Raw genomic sequence first — 15,708 nt, 5'->3', positions numbered from 1 at the left:
AGCCTTATGAGCTTCCCAAATAATTCCTGGGGCGATCTCTTCTGAGGTATTCAGTTCAAAGTATTCTTTAATTGCTTCCTTAATCTCTTGGCAGACAGAGTGAGACAACAACAATGAGTCATCTAGGCGCCATCGACGAGGTCGTGGAGCTAATTTTATCAAGTCAAGAGTGATATCTACTTCTGCGTGATCTGTCTTGCTGGGAGGGGTAATTCCTGCATCTAATATCGCATGAGTGAGGTAATGGGAAACAAAAATCATCTCTATGCGAGAATAGCTTCCATGAGGGGCTGAATAATGTGTGAAGTCTTTCGTGTCCGCATTTTTAAGACGCCAAGTGACATGTAGAGCTACATTGTGTACACATGAGAGCAAGGATTGGGAGTCTCTTAAGGAAGTTGGAGAAGGCTTTTGGTTGGAGGGGCCAAAGGAATTGTCTAGTGTTGGATGTAAATTGGTATTGAAGTCCCCAACACGACTAAATACTTCAGAAAAAAAGGAACCCTGACCCTGATTTGGTGCGTACAGAGAAATTAGTGTAATCTGCTCAGACCGAAATTTGCCAATCAGATACCGACCGTCCGGGTTTGAATGTGATTTAGTTAGGAGAAAAGGAACCCTATTGTGTATTAAAATTGCCACCCCACGCTTCTTGCAGTCCGCAGAGGCAAATAACATTTGGGCATAAAGCTTACTTTGTAGACGAGTGTGTTGTCCCATGGGGTGGCTCTCTTGAAGGAAGACTATATCGGCTCTCTCTCTCCTGCAGGCTCCCAGGACCACCGCATGTTTAGAAGGTGAGTTCAGACCGTTAACATTAATCGAGAGTTCCTTAAGCGCCATGGGTGCAAGAGGAAGCGTAATTCCTACATAATTTTATTAAAAAATTACACGAGTGAATAAAAAAGAAAATAAATCTTCGGTCCATCTGGAACCTTGGGGTAAGGATGGGGGGAGGGGTGGGGTGCCACAGGTAAGAGAAAGGTAGAAAGAAGAAAGAGAAAGAGGCCTAATTAGGCTGATACCCTCAGAGAGGAGAGCCCCATGTAGGACCATCAATGAAATTATCAAACAGTGAAGAAAAAACATTGTAATACAAGTAAGGGTGCTTCTGGGGGGTGGTTATTGTAGTGAGATATTGATAGGCCGCAAAAGGGGCCAGGTATAATTATCTAGTATGAGAGATTGGAGTATTCTGAGCAAAGTTGGAGTGGATAAGTGACCAGAGGAAGAAATGGTGGGAAAAAGGGGAGAGGGGGCGAAAGTAGTAGAAAGGAGGGAGGAGTGGTAAAGGTTGGGGGTGGGAAGAGGACAAAGGGGAGAAGTGCGGAGTAGGAGGAGAGAAGTAAGGGAAGAACGGTTGTGCAGGAGAGGGATGGGAAGAAGGGAGAATCAGGAAGGTAGAGCTGGAAGGGGGGGGAGTGAGAGGAGAAATTAGACTAAACAATATGAACATTTATGTAACATTGAGTTTGTAACAACATCATAATTAACAGGTGACATCTGACCTAGTCTCTAATAAGACTGTCAGACATCCCGAGACTTGTTTACATTTAAACTTCCGTAAGGGGATATAATATAAAAGCAGAGAAATACTAAGAGCACATGACAAAAGGCAGTTTGGTTATTAGGTGCCTATGGTGGTCACAAGGCAAATAAGTGTTAGGTGTTAGACTTAAGTCCAAGAAAAAGTTTGAAAAATGTAATGAACTTTTGTGGGTTACCACTCAGCCTGGATCAGTGGAAGGTCTTGTTGATCGACGATTCACCGTTGTCCAGTCAGGAGGCGATGCTAAATCTTTTGCAGGTCTTGAGGAATTATCGTCTGCTGTGGATGAGGTTTAATCCGGAAGAATTTCAAGCTTGGAGAGGATGTCTTGTCCTTGGTCAAGCGATTTGGCATATAGGACGGAGTTCCCAGCAAATACTTGTAATTGGAATGGAAGTCCCCATCTATACCGGAAATTGTGTTGACGTAGTATTCTTGTAACCAGTTGAAGATCTCTACGTTTCTGGATAGTAGAGGGTGCCAAATCTTGGAATATCTGAAGCTGCATTTCTTGAAAGTCAATCAAATCTGTGAGTCTAGTTGCATTAAGTCATTTTTCTTTCGTTTGATAATCATGAAGGCGGACTATAATGTCTCGCTGTCTTTGATCGATAGCTGGTTTGGCTCGAAGAGCTCGGTGTGCACGATCCATCAGAATTTTTTCTGTCTGGAAGTAGGTGTTTGAAGAGGAAATCAGGCAGGGATAAGTTTGTTACAGATTCTGGTACATGACGAATCTTCAAATTATTTCGCCGTGAACTGTTCTCTTGGTCTTCTTGTTTCTCTTTCACAGAATCCATCTCAGTGCGAAGCAAGGCTAATTCACGTTCAAAAGTCGTCTGAGCACGACAAATGTCATCAGTTTTCGATTCAAGAGTATCCGTTCTATTGCCGAGGGCTGCTATTTCTATTTTTAATTTGACAATAACTTAAGTTCCTGTTGGAAAGTAAGTTTTATATCGTTCGCTAGGTTAGTAATAGCTGCATGAACTGTGGAATCTAAGTCCAAATCTGGCAGGGAGCTGGGACGATATTGATCTGCTGGAGGCGAAGAAGCCGTCACTTTCTTAGAGGCAGCAGTAAAGAGGGGAGCTGTCCTTCCTGTGGTATGTCTTTTGTTTTTAGTAGACATCTTGAGTGTGTTTTTTCTTTTTTTTATATCTGCTATAATTTTTTGGGTTTTTTTGGGGGGGAGGGAATTTTTTTTTTTTGTTTTTTTTTAATTATTTGTTTTTTATATTATCTCTCCTGAAATTCCTCTACCAGAGCGATGGAATAGATGAAAGGGGAGAGGGGTAGGGTATAGAAGGGGAACTGATCACATAGATAGCGAGTGAGAGAGTACACTTATCAGGTCATCCCGGCCTCTCAGGCGCCCGAGTGTGGGAGTGTGGTTCAACACATCTAAGTGCTACAAAGAACAACTATTAAATCAGCAGAAAGGGTAATATTAGAAAGAAGTAAATTCAATAAATGGCCACAGGGTGGCAGCAAAGTTCCTTATAGAAAGCGAAGCAATCTGATCTGTGCAATCTGTTAGATCTGATGCCGGCAGCAGCTGCAAAAAGCTCAATAATGAGGGATTCTCACTATCAATCGATGTCACAGCAAAATCTATTGGTGAACAGATATCCCAGTAGAGTCGTTGGATTTATGAGAGTCCGAGGAAGTCCCGGGCAGAGATCGGGTGTATGCTGCTCTGAAGGGAGGCAATGGGCTCCAGAGGATCCTTTTAGCAGAGAGAGGCTATGGACAGACGGAGATACACTGCGACGATGGGGCTGGGTTCAGCAGAGACAGCAGCGTTCAGTGCAGCCAAAGCAGAGATCCAGGGCAGAGAAGAAACTCCGAGATCGCCGACAGCCGAAGTCCCTCACCGCGGGCGGAAACAGACGGTGTCCCCGCTATCAGAGTCCTTTTCTTCTATGTTATGTTGGGACTGCCGACGACGGGGGAAAGTGCTTCAGCTCCCGCAGGGGAGAGAGGGATCTCCGAGGAGGATATAGCCCACAAGAGAGGCTTTGTCCCAGGTAGAGGTGTGGGCTCTGGACACTATTACTCCCTTAGAAACCCGATGTTCGGGTGCCGCAGCGACGGGATTTCTCCCCGAGATTTGGCGGGAAAACAGGCCCAAGATCAAAAGGAGAGTCAGCTCTCTACAGATGGGGCAAAACAGAGCTGACCGTGGGTACAGGTGGTCCCGGTCACTACCCCGAACCGTCGGTGGTCACAAGCAGGTTGTGAGGGGCCTAAATCAGCAAATAAGGAGAAGTTGTGCACGGAGCTCACGTGAAACACATCTAGGTACAATGGCATCCAGGACACGCCCTCCTTTTAGGAGGAGTTTTAAAGCTTTGATTTCATCTTTTGTTAGGTTAGACTTTGAATTGGGTAGTTTTTTGATAAATGTTTTCTCGAAATCTTGTTTACCAGCTTTCCAGGGATGGGATTGCCTTTATGTTTGGAGATCGGTTTGAGTTTGGTATGTTTGTGTTGTGTGACTGGGAGTGAGTTTCCTGCAAAATTTGCTGGTGTCAATAAAGGCATCAAAACTCAAGGTATAGATTGTGGGTGCAAAACTTAGGCCTTCTTTGAGTAGGTTTACTTCGGGTGTGTTTAGAGTTTTGGTGCTAAGGTTAAATATGCCTGTCTGTTTTATGGAGGGAGTTTGGATATTCTTTGTCTTTATGATTTGGAGGTGGTTTATGCGGTGTTGTGGTGGCTGTGCTTGAGGGATTGAGGTATGTAGTAGGGTTTTAGACCCTAAAACCTTGGACATTACACTATATCACCATCCATCAGACCAACCAATGAAATTCAAACATTTTTCATTTTTGGCGCCAAAATCAACCCGAACATTTAAATAGATGACGTCTCAAGATGGCTGACCACTCTGCACGCAGAACCCACTGGAGAAGCTACTACACGTGGTGAAACGTGTTTGAGCCCTACCTGCATTACGGAAAACCGTTTGCTTATATCTTTATACCATTTTTTTTGTTACCATTTTGTATTATGTCTCTTGCTCCCAATTTTACTCGCTAATTCTTTCTTTTCTTTTTTTATTTATGTTTTATTTCTTATTTTTTTATCCTTTTATTTTCTGCCTAGTACTTAATTTGAGTATATTCATACTTTTGTACTATACATTGGTCATGCAATCTCCTATCCAGACTATCACAGCTTCACACCTTATTCTGATTTATCCTATATTTTGGTTATTTCTCCTATTTTTATAGGTGTAATCCCTTGACCACCCCTCACTCCTCCCTTCCCCCTCATTTTCCTACTCCTATTCGCACCCATCATCACCATCTACACCTACCTCACTCACCTATTCTCCATTTCCACTACCTGCTCAATAACACCACTCTCACCATACCTTTCTGCCATAAAACACACACACACACACCCATTCTGCCCATATTCATCATACACCCCCACATCCCCTACAACAGCAATTCCACAGCTTCCTCTTACCCAAAACTCCCTGATAACACCCCTTCTCCACATAACCTGACTACCTACCTCGACCACCCATCATTCCCATCTTTCACTTCTTTACCTATTTACCCTCTACCTACACACCTGAGGAATACCCTTGCCTCCATGAACCACAAACCCACCACAACAATCAAAATACAAGAACAGATGCAAAACCACACTACGACACCCCCCTACAGCCTGCGCTCCATGACTACACAAAGACAGTATGCTCATCTGCCTTCTAGAATTTTCAGAACGATCTGCTAATGAAGTGATCCAGATCCAACCTGCATCTAGAAAGCCAGCTTATCCGACTGTTGCCACAGTATCGTCTGTCCTTTTTTTGGTGGCTCAGGGGAAATCACCTGAGTAGGGGGCGTCCTTTTTGTGCTTGGGACTGTTCCATTGTAACAACAGATGCAAGTTGTCAGGGTTGGGTCAGTGTGGCGCTTCATCTGTTGCTACACGGTCTTTGGTCCAGGAAGGAGTCCGAGCTTCCTTTAAATGTATTAGAGCTCAGGTCTAGAAGGAATGCCTTGCTTCAGGCTCATCCTCTTCTGATAAGCAGGCCTTTTCTCATCCAATTGGATAGTGACATGGATGTGGCATATGTAAACCATCAGGGGAGTAACAGGAGCCCCCTAGTGATGAGGGAGTTAGCCAGGATTCTGGCTTGGGCTGAACGTCATGTTCTGGTAATATCCATAGTCTGCATCTCAGGAATCGAGAATGGGGAGGTCCTCCCAGGAGAATGGTCTCTCCATCCAGATGTTTTCGATCTGATCGTGAAAAGATGGGGACGACTAGAGGTAGATATGATGGCCGCACACTTCAATCACAAAACAGAGAAATTTTGTTCGAGGACCTGGGACCCTCAGGCGATCCAGGTGGATGCTGTGACAGTGTCTTGGGATTTCCATCTAATATATGTCTTTCCCCAATAACCATGTAGCCTTGTGTTCTCAGGAAGGCCAGGGAGGAAAGGGATCAGGTGATCTTGGTAGCACAAGACTGGCCAAAAAGAACTTGGTATGTAGACATCCTAAGGAAGTCAGCTGAGCCAGGATGGCGACTTCCACTAAGAGAGGATCTTCTCTCTCAGGGGTCGTTTTTATGCTATGATTTAGCTCATCTCAGTTCGACGGCATGACTATTGAAGCCGAGATTCTAAGGGTCAAGGGAGGGGTTCTCCGAAAAGGTGATCCAGACTACGTTAAGAGCTAGGAAACCTTCTTCTGCTTTTAAAGTATCATAGAGTTTGGAAGATCTATTTACACTGGTGTAAACATAGAGGAGTCCAGACTTCAGTCTGTCCCGTCGTCTTTCTTTTTTTCAGGATGGTTTTGATTGTGCACTAAGATTAGGTTCTCTAAGAGTCCAGGGAGAAAATGTATGACCCTCTGATTTCTGCAAGCCATCGCCGCTTTAAATTTTCCCTGCAATGTCGCCGATTTCCTGCGAATTGCAGGATTCGTAGGTTCATACATTTACTCCCAGGTGTCTGCTCTGTCTATATTTTTTCAGAAGAAGCTCTCTAATATTCCAGAGGTGCAGACCTTGGACCCTAATCTGGATTTGAAGGTTCTACACAAATATCCTTTTGTGTCTTTCGATTTAGTCAAATTTAAATTTCTTACATGGAAAACAGTTCATCTTCTTGCCATACCTTCAGCAAGAAGGGTTTCAGAGCTGGGGGCTCTGTCATGTAAATCTTCTCTTATTTTTCATGACAAAAAGGTTCTAGGGATAATCATAATTCTGCTGGATGTAGTCAGATCACTGAAGATATATTATCTTGAACTGCTGGTGTTCAGAAGACAGATTCTCTCCTGGTCCAGCCGAAAGGGTAGTGATTAAGTGGAATAGCCTTCCATCAGAGTTGGTAGAGGCTAATACTGTAGACCAATTTAAACATGCTTGAGATAGACATAAGAATATTCTTGCAAAGCATTAAATAAGGTTTGAGGTTTTCATAGGTTAAAAAATGTGCATTATAGATGGGCCCAGTGTTTTTTATCTGCCGTCAAATTCTATGTTTCTATGTCCTGAATGAAGAGGGGTTGGCCAGCAACTAAGCAGACCATTGCCAGATGGATAAAAAAGACGTCTGTGCAGGTAACCTGTGCCAGGTAATATTTCTGCTGATTTGACCAGATCTTTAAGTACATCTTGGCTGATGTGACACATGGCTTCAGCGGAGCTAGTGTGTCTGGCAGCAATCCGGTCCTCCGTCCATACGATTATCTATTTGCTTCCAGGGATGATAGTTTTGGTAGGAAAGTTTTGTGCTCAGCTGTGTCTGAGCGTACCCTCCCTTAGTGGCATCTTTGGAACATCCCCACGGAACATCCCCATAATCTGGGGTCCCCAGCAGGGACCCCAGATGATATGTAGGAGACAACAGGATTTTACATTAAATCCATCTCTCTGATGTCAACTGGGGGACACTGCGAACCCCCTTAGTTCTGTTATTTCTTGTTATTGTTATTATATGTTGTGCATTCTCTGGGCTTTGTTAGTTATAAACTGTTGATTGTCAGCAGGTGAGGGGCATATAGAGGAGGAGTCCTTCATTTATGTTTTAATTCACTTCTAAGTGCCCAACTCCGCTACTGCCTATATTCTTATGGTAAAGCAGTGTCCCCTATATAATATTGGAGATATGGATGTAACGTGAGTACAAAAATCCTGTTTTCTGAGGTACGCTGAGGTTACATGATCTTTTACTGATCAATACTCTAAGGAGATGTTATCCGACTACACATCCACCTACCCTCATCCATACTCAGTTACTCAACAACAACATTATCAGTGACACCTACATCCTAATAGCTGCAATATACACCAACAATTGTATCTACATTTATACAGTTTATTCTTTCAGTTATTACTTCATGCTGAGTGTGAGGCTGGAAATGATAAGAAATTACTAATCCAGATACCTCATCTGTCATCAGGTTACAGCACTGTGATCTGACCTCATCCTGCTGTGATGATCTCCGCTCTGTTCTTATTACACCCCGGTCTCTGATCAGACTGGACCTGTCAGGGAACGATCTGCAGGAATCTGGAATAAAACTTCTGTGCGAGGGACTAAGACATCCAGACTGTATCCTACAATATCTTATGTAAGAACTGTCTTAGTATTTATATATCTGTCCTCTCAGTACAAGACATAGACCACACAAGGCAAAATCAAAGAAACATTATCTACTGTCATATCCTTTTATGTATATATTTAACATACTCTTTTTCTATTTCTTAAGTAACAACCAATTATTTATTAGCTTTTTGTTTTTTACGAATGAGTATTTTGCATTAGTTATTAATATTACTAGATGTATTATAGATCGTGGACAGCTTACTCTCTCATTAGGCATTTTAATAATAATTCATGATATTTCTCTAAGCTCTGAATTGATTCATGTAAATAACCTCTGTCTTAGTTAGATATATGATTTATGTCATCCTAAAGTAACTGATAATAAAAGTGCCTGCAGTACATGGAAAGTCATTCTGAGGTCACATGATCTTTTACTGATCAATACTCTAAGGAGACGTTATCCGGCTACACATCCATCTACCCTCATCTATACTCAGTACATCAGTAACAACATTATCAGTGACACCTACATCCTAATAGCTGCAATATACACCAACAATTGTATCTACATTACACAGTTTATTCTTTCAGTTATGACTTCATGCTGAGTGTGAGGCTGGAAATAATAAGAAATTACTAATCCAGATACCTCATCTTTCATCAGGTTATGTGGCTGTCATCTGACCTCATCCTGCTATGATGATCTCCGCTCTGTTCTTATTACACCCCGGTCTCTGATCAGACTGGTCCTGTTATATAACAATCTAGAGGACTCTAGAATAAAACTTCTGGAGGATGTGAGGCCGCCTCTGCAGCTTCTGGTGTAAGATAATTGAGTTGCATCTGATAAATGTTGCATTCAAAAGTGTATTTATATTTGCACTGAACGTGTGTCTGTTGTACCTATATATACGGTTGTGGATTTAATGTGAATGTTATACTGACTGGGTATATAAGCAGGTTCTCTCCCCTCCCACTTATTGTTACCTCCCCCTTTGTCTGTCGTGATGAGGACGTGATCAGGGGGTAAATTTATCAAGCTGCGGGTCTGAAAAAGTGGAGATGTTGCCTATAGCAACCGATCAGATTCTAGTTGTAATTTTGTAGAATGTACAACATAAGTGATAACTAGAATCTTATTGGTTGCTATAGGCAACTTTCCAAACCTGAAGCTTGATAAATTTACCACCAGGAATGAGCTGTGTGTAATTTCTGAGCTCCATGTGTACAAGTAAAGCAGGGGTTAATCTTACATTGCTGTCATATCACCCGTCCATTCGCCCTATCCAGGCTCCCTGCTGTGTCCTGTAATAAAGGGAATGTTATACTTACAGTGAGTGCTGGCTGTGACAGGGTCTATTTCACTTTCCCCTGGTTACCCCTCTCCCCGGTTCTCCTGCCCCTTCCTTCACCTGTCCTCAGGTCAGACATATAATGTGTTTATTCCCATTTACCAGTTGTTACACCAGAGGCTTTACATTGGGATTCAGCTGGGAGATCCCATGCTCTGTGTAAGGATAACATAGCAGCTGTACAGTCACAATATGGCTTGTAGTAGCCCCCCGGGATACAGTAATATCTGTCTCCTGTATATAAATGTCCAGGGACTTATGTCCCCAAATATACAGAGATTGGTCCTAAAGTCCTCCCCAGAATAACGCTGCTGTAGTCGCTATACAGGAGATGTACTTTCCTCCCTGACTCCGAACCAAACATGTATGATAATCACTTCCCAGTGTTTCCTGCCCAGTGGTCCATCAAAGCGTAATGAAGTCACCCTCCGGATTAATGTTAGGTGTCTGTCAGGGTGGGGCCCAAATATAATATTACATTAATAGATATGAATGTAGATGATTTCCCCTCAGACATAAGTGTTGTATAACGTTTGCCCAGTCAGCCCAGTGGGAGGTATTAGGTTGATCTCATCAGAGAGCAGATAGATGCTTTCATGAATCTGACGTAACATATGCAGATCACTGCCCTGATCATCCATGTTCTACCTACTCGTAAAAGATCTTAATTAGACAGTCTGCTCCAAGTTAGGAAAGATTAGCTTGGAAAGGTTATTTAATTAACAAGCCAGAGAAAACCATATGCAGGGTAGCCAGATAAACGTTTACACTAATACGAAGAACACCTGCTACCTATGTGTGTATATACAAAATACTAACTTCAAAGAACATTTCTTCATATTTCATGTTGGGAGTAATCAGTATGTCACTTTGTACTTAGGGGCAGATAACGCACAATGTGTGTGAAGTATATATAATCAATGTACAGAAACCACAGTAGTCGCATATCTTTCAGAATGATGTTATAATTCCATCATATTTGATATGTAAATGGAATGGAGGTTATGTTATATGTCTGAGAAAAGTTATAGAAGGTAAAAGATTTTGGACTATTTTTGGACAAACTATATTTGACACCCATGGGATATTTTCATCCCCACATTAGTAAATATACTGCCCCCCTGAATGCCCTCCAAGTGAAACCTGCTTAAGTACTGTATGACAGGGCAGAGGGTCAGCTCTTGGGGACTCAATCTAATTGAAGAATTGTCCATTTAATTCTTCTTTGACCCAGGCATACAGATCATGATATGTAAGTGTTTATTCTCTGTAATTTTATCCTGTTTCTTTTACAACTGTTTTGCATTTATTTTTTTTAACGTCATTGATTCTTTTTTTATTATATCCAAATGCACTGTACCTTTGCCTATTAAATCTAAAATGTAATAAATTGTGTCTTTGATACTCTAAGGAATCCATTAGCCTTTAATTAAGAATATTGTTTGACCAGGTTTAACCCTTTGAAAGCTGGTTTAGGAAATCTTAACTCGCTTGTTTCAAGCAGCACAGTGTGTGTCAGCGTGTACATTTGTGTAACAGAGTTTTAACGTGTTGACCCTTTGATTGCTGGTGTGTGCACTGATAACCCCTGTGTAGCCGCAGGTACATTTGTGTGACAGTATATTGGGGATTTATTGCCCTTATTCAATAGGTGATGACAGATCATAGGTGTATATAGGAGTGAGAGGACTGTTTGGGGGTGATTCAGCAAATCCAATTACCTGTGTGACAGAGGATGCGAGATTGATGCTTAAATTGGGTGTAACTCTTTATAGTAAACATCCGCTTGGAGCGCGCTCCTCACAGTGTCGTCCTTACCCTCACCCGGGAACACACAGATAGAAATGTCGGATGTGTAATCCCAGTAGAGATGTTGTAGGACAGTCTCTGCACAAGATACTGTCCTGATTCAATTACCATTGTTTAAGTAAATTTTTAGACAAGGTTCTTATTTTAACTGATTTTAATCTTCCCCCCAGATCCTTTAAAAAATTAACTTTATTTATCTGAATGGTATCTGGATAAAATGGGCAATCAGTCCATATGACTCAGAAATTTAGTGGCAGAATATAACCTTTATGATGCTTGGAGGGCAATACATCTGGTAGAGAGGACTATACATATAGGACTATATATTGGGCTGCAATACTTACCCACGTATTAATTTAATACTGATTGACAGTTGGTTCCTCTGACTATTTTCTAAAAACAAGATATTCCCCATAACTTAGAGCATGCACCCGTACTGATGATTTGGGAGAGTTCCTCTGTTAAAGCTACACCTAGGCCATGTCACTGGTATTATCTCTTACCTAACACTGAAGTCTGACTTGCCCTCCTTGTTAGACCTCCTCTTCCTACTAACTGTACTGAAGATACCTCCACACTTTCACTACTCTTAAAGCTGTTGTTAGGGGAGTTCATGCTGCTGTCAGTATTACACAAGCTACTATGTAGAGACAGAAGGAGCTGGAGAATAGGATTGTTACATTGGAAATGAAGAATAAGACTTGTTTTTTAGAGTCTAGAACGCTGGAACTAAGTGCTCTCATGGGACAACTGTACTCTCTGCCATACTACAGGTTCAGGAGACCCTCAGCCGGCTATGGCACGGTAAAGGCCGTCAGAGGCCAACTGGCCAGGAATAGGATTCAGGGGCTAAGCAATGATAAAGGACCCCAAATATCTAACTTATTAGAGATAGAGCCAATATGCTTACGCACATTACTCTACGTTATACAGTCTGATGACCTTGGACAGAAAGTGAATTTGATGCAGTTATTAGATATCTTCCCAAAGATAAAACCCCTGAGAGCCCGATGGATTTTCAACCAACTTTTATTCTGTTTACATGTTCTGATAAAGGCTACTTACCCCTGACATGTTGGAAGCTCCAATTATTATAATCCCTGAACCAAGTAAAGACCCTTCTCATTGTCAGATCTATCACCCAATTGCTGTATGAAACACAGATAGGACCCTTAGGATTGTACCCAATGTATCTAAGTATAAGTATAACTGCAATGAGGGGATTTGTCATATTTTTGATCCTGCCCGGTATAAAGACCCTTGTGCAGAATGGTGGTCACAGTGACGGAGCCGGTCACATACGCTGTATTACCTGTTATAGCAGAGTCTGCTCTGTGCCATCATCTCCCCCACAAGTATTATATCATGACAGATATGTTACTGGGCACATTCTTATAGTAACAAGAACAGATATAGCTCAGGCTGGGAAATCTCCTCATCCACCATTATCAGCTACAATTAAACCTCAGACCCACAAGAGCTATGAGGTGGAGACCATCAGTATGACGTACACAGCGAGCGCCTCTTCTCCCCTGGTGACATGGATGTAATGAGAGAGGTACATTTCTGATCAGATGTCTCCTGTATGAGCTTACACAGATTTTTATACCTTTGTGTTTTTATAATAAAGCCTTTCACAGGTCTGTGACATTGCTCCCTAGTTAATGATCTCTTCATGTTATTATTGGTTTAACCTGCTCCCCTTTCCCTACATAATATTTATCATATTTGCAGGGACTGGATCCAGGGAGTAGCAGGGTCATTTCACATGAGATCAGCACAATTTTAGATAAAATTCTACCTTACATTCTCTAATTTCAATTAAATTTGGTATAATAAATGCTGCCATGGGTTTAAAGAAAACCCCCCAAATCTTAGACTGATATGTGCACTGGTTTTGAAGTTATATGTCTTTTTTTAAAGAAAAAGTTGCTTTTAAAGTTTTTTTAAATTGCATTTGTAGCTCTCGTAACTGAGTGAGAGAGTTGGGCAAGGTCTCATTTTAAACCTTTTTTATGGGCTTTCATATGATATACAACATAGTAGTATGTTTAAATAAAAATTAAAAATATAAAATTTTCAAAATCAAAAGTTTGATTTTCTCAAAAAAATCATTTTTTAATTTTTGAAAAACATCAAAAAAATTGTTCATACTGTTGTTAATAAATCCCCAAAGTTTTATTTTGGGATCATGATGGGATCATCTACTACAAGAGCTTTCATTTTTCAGTGATTAATAAAAATTGTATTTTTGAGGCACTACACATCTGAGAAAATCAACAAAACAATATTTGTTCCAGTTCACCTCATTAGAGGAATGTACGCTCCTCTTCAGGTGTGTTTGGGGACCAGATTTTACAACAGCATCTACTCCCACTTCTGCGCAGACCTGTAAATTTACGTGGAGAGATACTCTGCGTGGAAAGACACTTCAATCGTGTTGAATAGGCTATTTACAGGGACAGGTTAGGTTTGGTTGGGCTTTAATTAGTGAAGAAAAGCCTCTTGGTCACTAATTTAAGCCCACTCAAACCTTACCTGACCCTGGACCATTTGTGTCACATTTGAAAAAGCGGAGTGTTTAATTACAGTGGATTATCAGACTGGGAGAATGTGTGCTGGGAGCAGGGAGGAACAGCAACTTGGAGAAGAGGTGGGGGGAGGGACAGAGACCGAGCAGACTGGGAGCAACACTGTGCCCACAAGAAGAAGCCTCAGTCACCCGGCCAGGCAGAGAAGAGAAGGCACAGCCCCTGAGGGTGCTGCTGATCTCCATGGGTCAGAGGAGCATGTAATGGGCTCCTCCAATCAGCACTCAGCACATGCTCCTCTCACTCCTCAGCAGAGTCTCATGAGAATTATTTCCCAGACTCCCCATCAGACCAGTCCAAGCCTGGTTTGGTGATTAAATTGGTTTAGAGAAGTAAAGAAGAATAAAGATGGAGGAAAGTGACAGGTACCTTATTGTTTCGACCCATTTAAAAAAGGCTAATCATACTTCTAATAAGAAGGGGGTGAGAACTGTTTCAGAATAGATGTGTAAATTATTTTCTGAAATACCAAAAGTTGCTAAAGTTTGTGCCAACTGCAGAAAACAACTTGGGACATTTCAAAAAGAGCGATAGGGTTAGGGTCATTGTTCAGTTCCTCAAGATAATGTAGTATCAGCTCCCACTTGCTGACATCAGAGGGTATGTAACTGCTGTCTGTGACAACAATGGTGGCTCTAATTTATTCTGGAGAAAGATGAAAACATTGATGAAGTGAAAGTGACATCCTCCATCCAGCTGGTCCATCACCATCTTTATCATACCCAGGAAGCTGGATGTTTTATGGATTACTATGGTAGATGTTCTGTGTAAGGTGAATCCAGTAACTCCACAGGTGGAATGTCCACCCTGTCTGATATGGGAATACTAAAAACAGATGAAGCCTTCAGCCAGTTCCAGCCCATCAAGTAGACCATCCATCCAGAGCAGCAGCACCAAATGGTAATGATCTGTAATAAGCTTCCTTATAATATGTGATAGACATGAAATTATCACAAATATTTTATATATTTCAGTATTAACATACTGTGTCATTGTACATAATATACATCAAAGGGATTGCGTATGCAGATAAATTAAAAGTAATGAACAGGCCTAGATAGTTTTCATTTGCATTATTTTAACAAACAGTTCAAACTGAAAGCTCCTGTAGCAGATGATCCCATCATGATCCCAAAATAAAATTTTGGTGATTTATTAACAACAGCATGAACAATTTCTGGGATGTTTTTCAAAATGTTAAAAATATGGCTTTTTGAGAAAATCAAAATTTTGATTTTGAAAATTTTACATTTTTAATTTTTATGGAAACATACTGCTGGTTATATATCATATGAAAGTCCATAGAGGTTTAAAATGAGACCTTGCCCAACTCTAGCTCAATCAGGTGAGCTACAAAAGCAATTTAAAAAAGCGTTGAAAGCAACATTTTAATTTCAAATTGCACCTTTAAAGGCTATAACTTCATAACCAGTGCACATATCAGCCTAAGATTTGGGGGGTTTCTTTACACCCATGGCAGCATTAATTATACCACATTTCATTACAATCTGAAACAGTCAGTTTGACACCCTGTGTTTATTTGATGTAGAATGACCGAGCACTATAACCCACGTGTCGGTTGTTCTAGGTATGGGGGTGCAGCAGCAGACCCGGGAGCCCCAGCAGCTGTTAGTCCCATTACTCCAGTCCCAGATCAGGGACCTCACAGCGATGTGTTTGTAATAGCGACTCACGGATTATATTGGAGGTGGCATTAGATGCTATGGCCAAAATCCTAGAAGCTGCTCTGGCTGCACATGGACAGGGAACCCATTACACAATGTGACCAACAGGGTAGCAGAGTTAGCCCATCCCATC

At 41.5% G+C, this 15,708-nt stretch overlaps 1 protein-coding gene across 6 annotated transcripts in view; it reads left to right on the top strand.

Annotated features, from left to right (window-relative positions):
- Positions 1 to 10,850, top strand: part of LOC142140662 (NACHT, LRR and PYD domains-containing protein 3-like) — a 141,818-nt gene extending 130,968 nt beyond the window's left edge. For 5 of the 6 annotated variants that reach the window (XM_075198421.1, XM_075198418.1, XM_075198417.1 and 2 more), the window contains 2 exons: positions 7,993 to 8,163; positions 8,803 to 10,850. In XM_075198421.1, the coding sequence (XP_075054522.1) occupies positions 7,993 to 8,163; positions 8,803 to 8,965 (334 nt within the window). In that variant the 3' untranslated portion in view covers positions 8,966 to 10,850. The remainder of the gene's footprint in view (positions 1 to 7,992; positions 8,164 to 8,802) is intronic. The other variant, XM_075198420.1, reaches the window with a different exon arrangement.
- The last annotated feature ends 4,858 nt before the right edge of the window (positions 10,851 to 15,708 follow it).

The sequence above is a fragment of the Mixophyes fleayi genome, chromosome 2 (assembly GCF_038048845.1).
Source record: "Mixophyes fleayi isolate aMixFle1 chromosome 2, aMixFle1.hap1, whole genome shotgun sequence".
In the NCBI taxonomy this organism is placed as follows: Eukaryota; Metazoa; Chordata; class Amphibia; order Anura; family Limnodynastidae; genus Mixophyes; species Mixophyes fleayi.
This window is presented reverse-complemented; position numbering and strand designations above follow the sequence as displayed.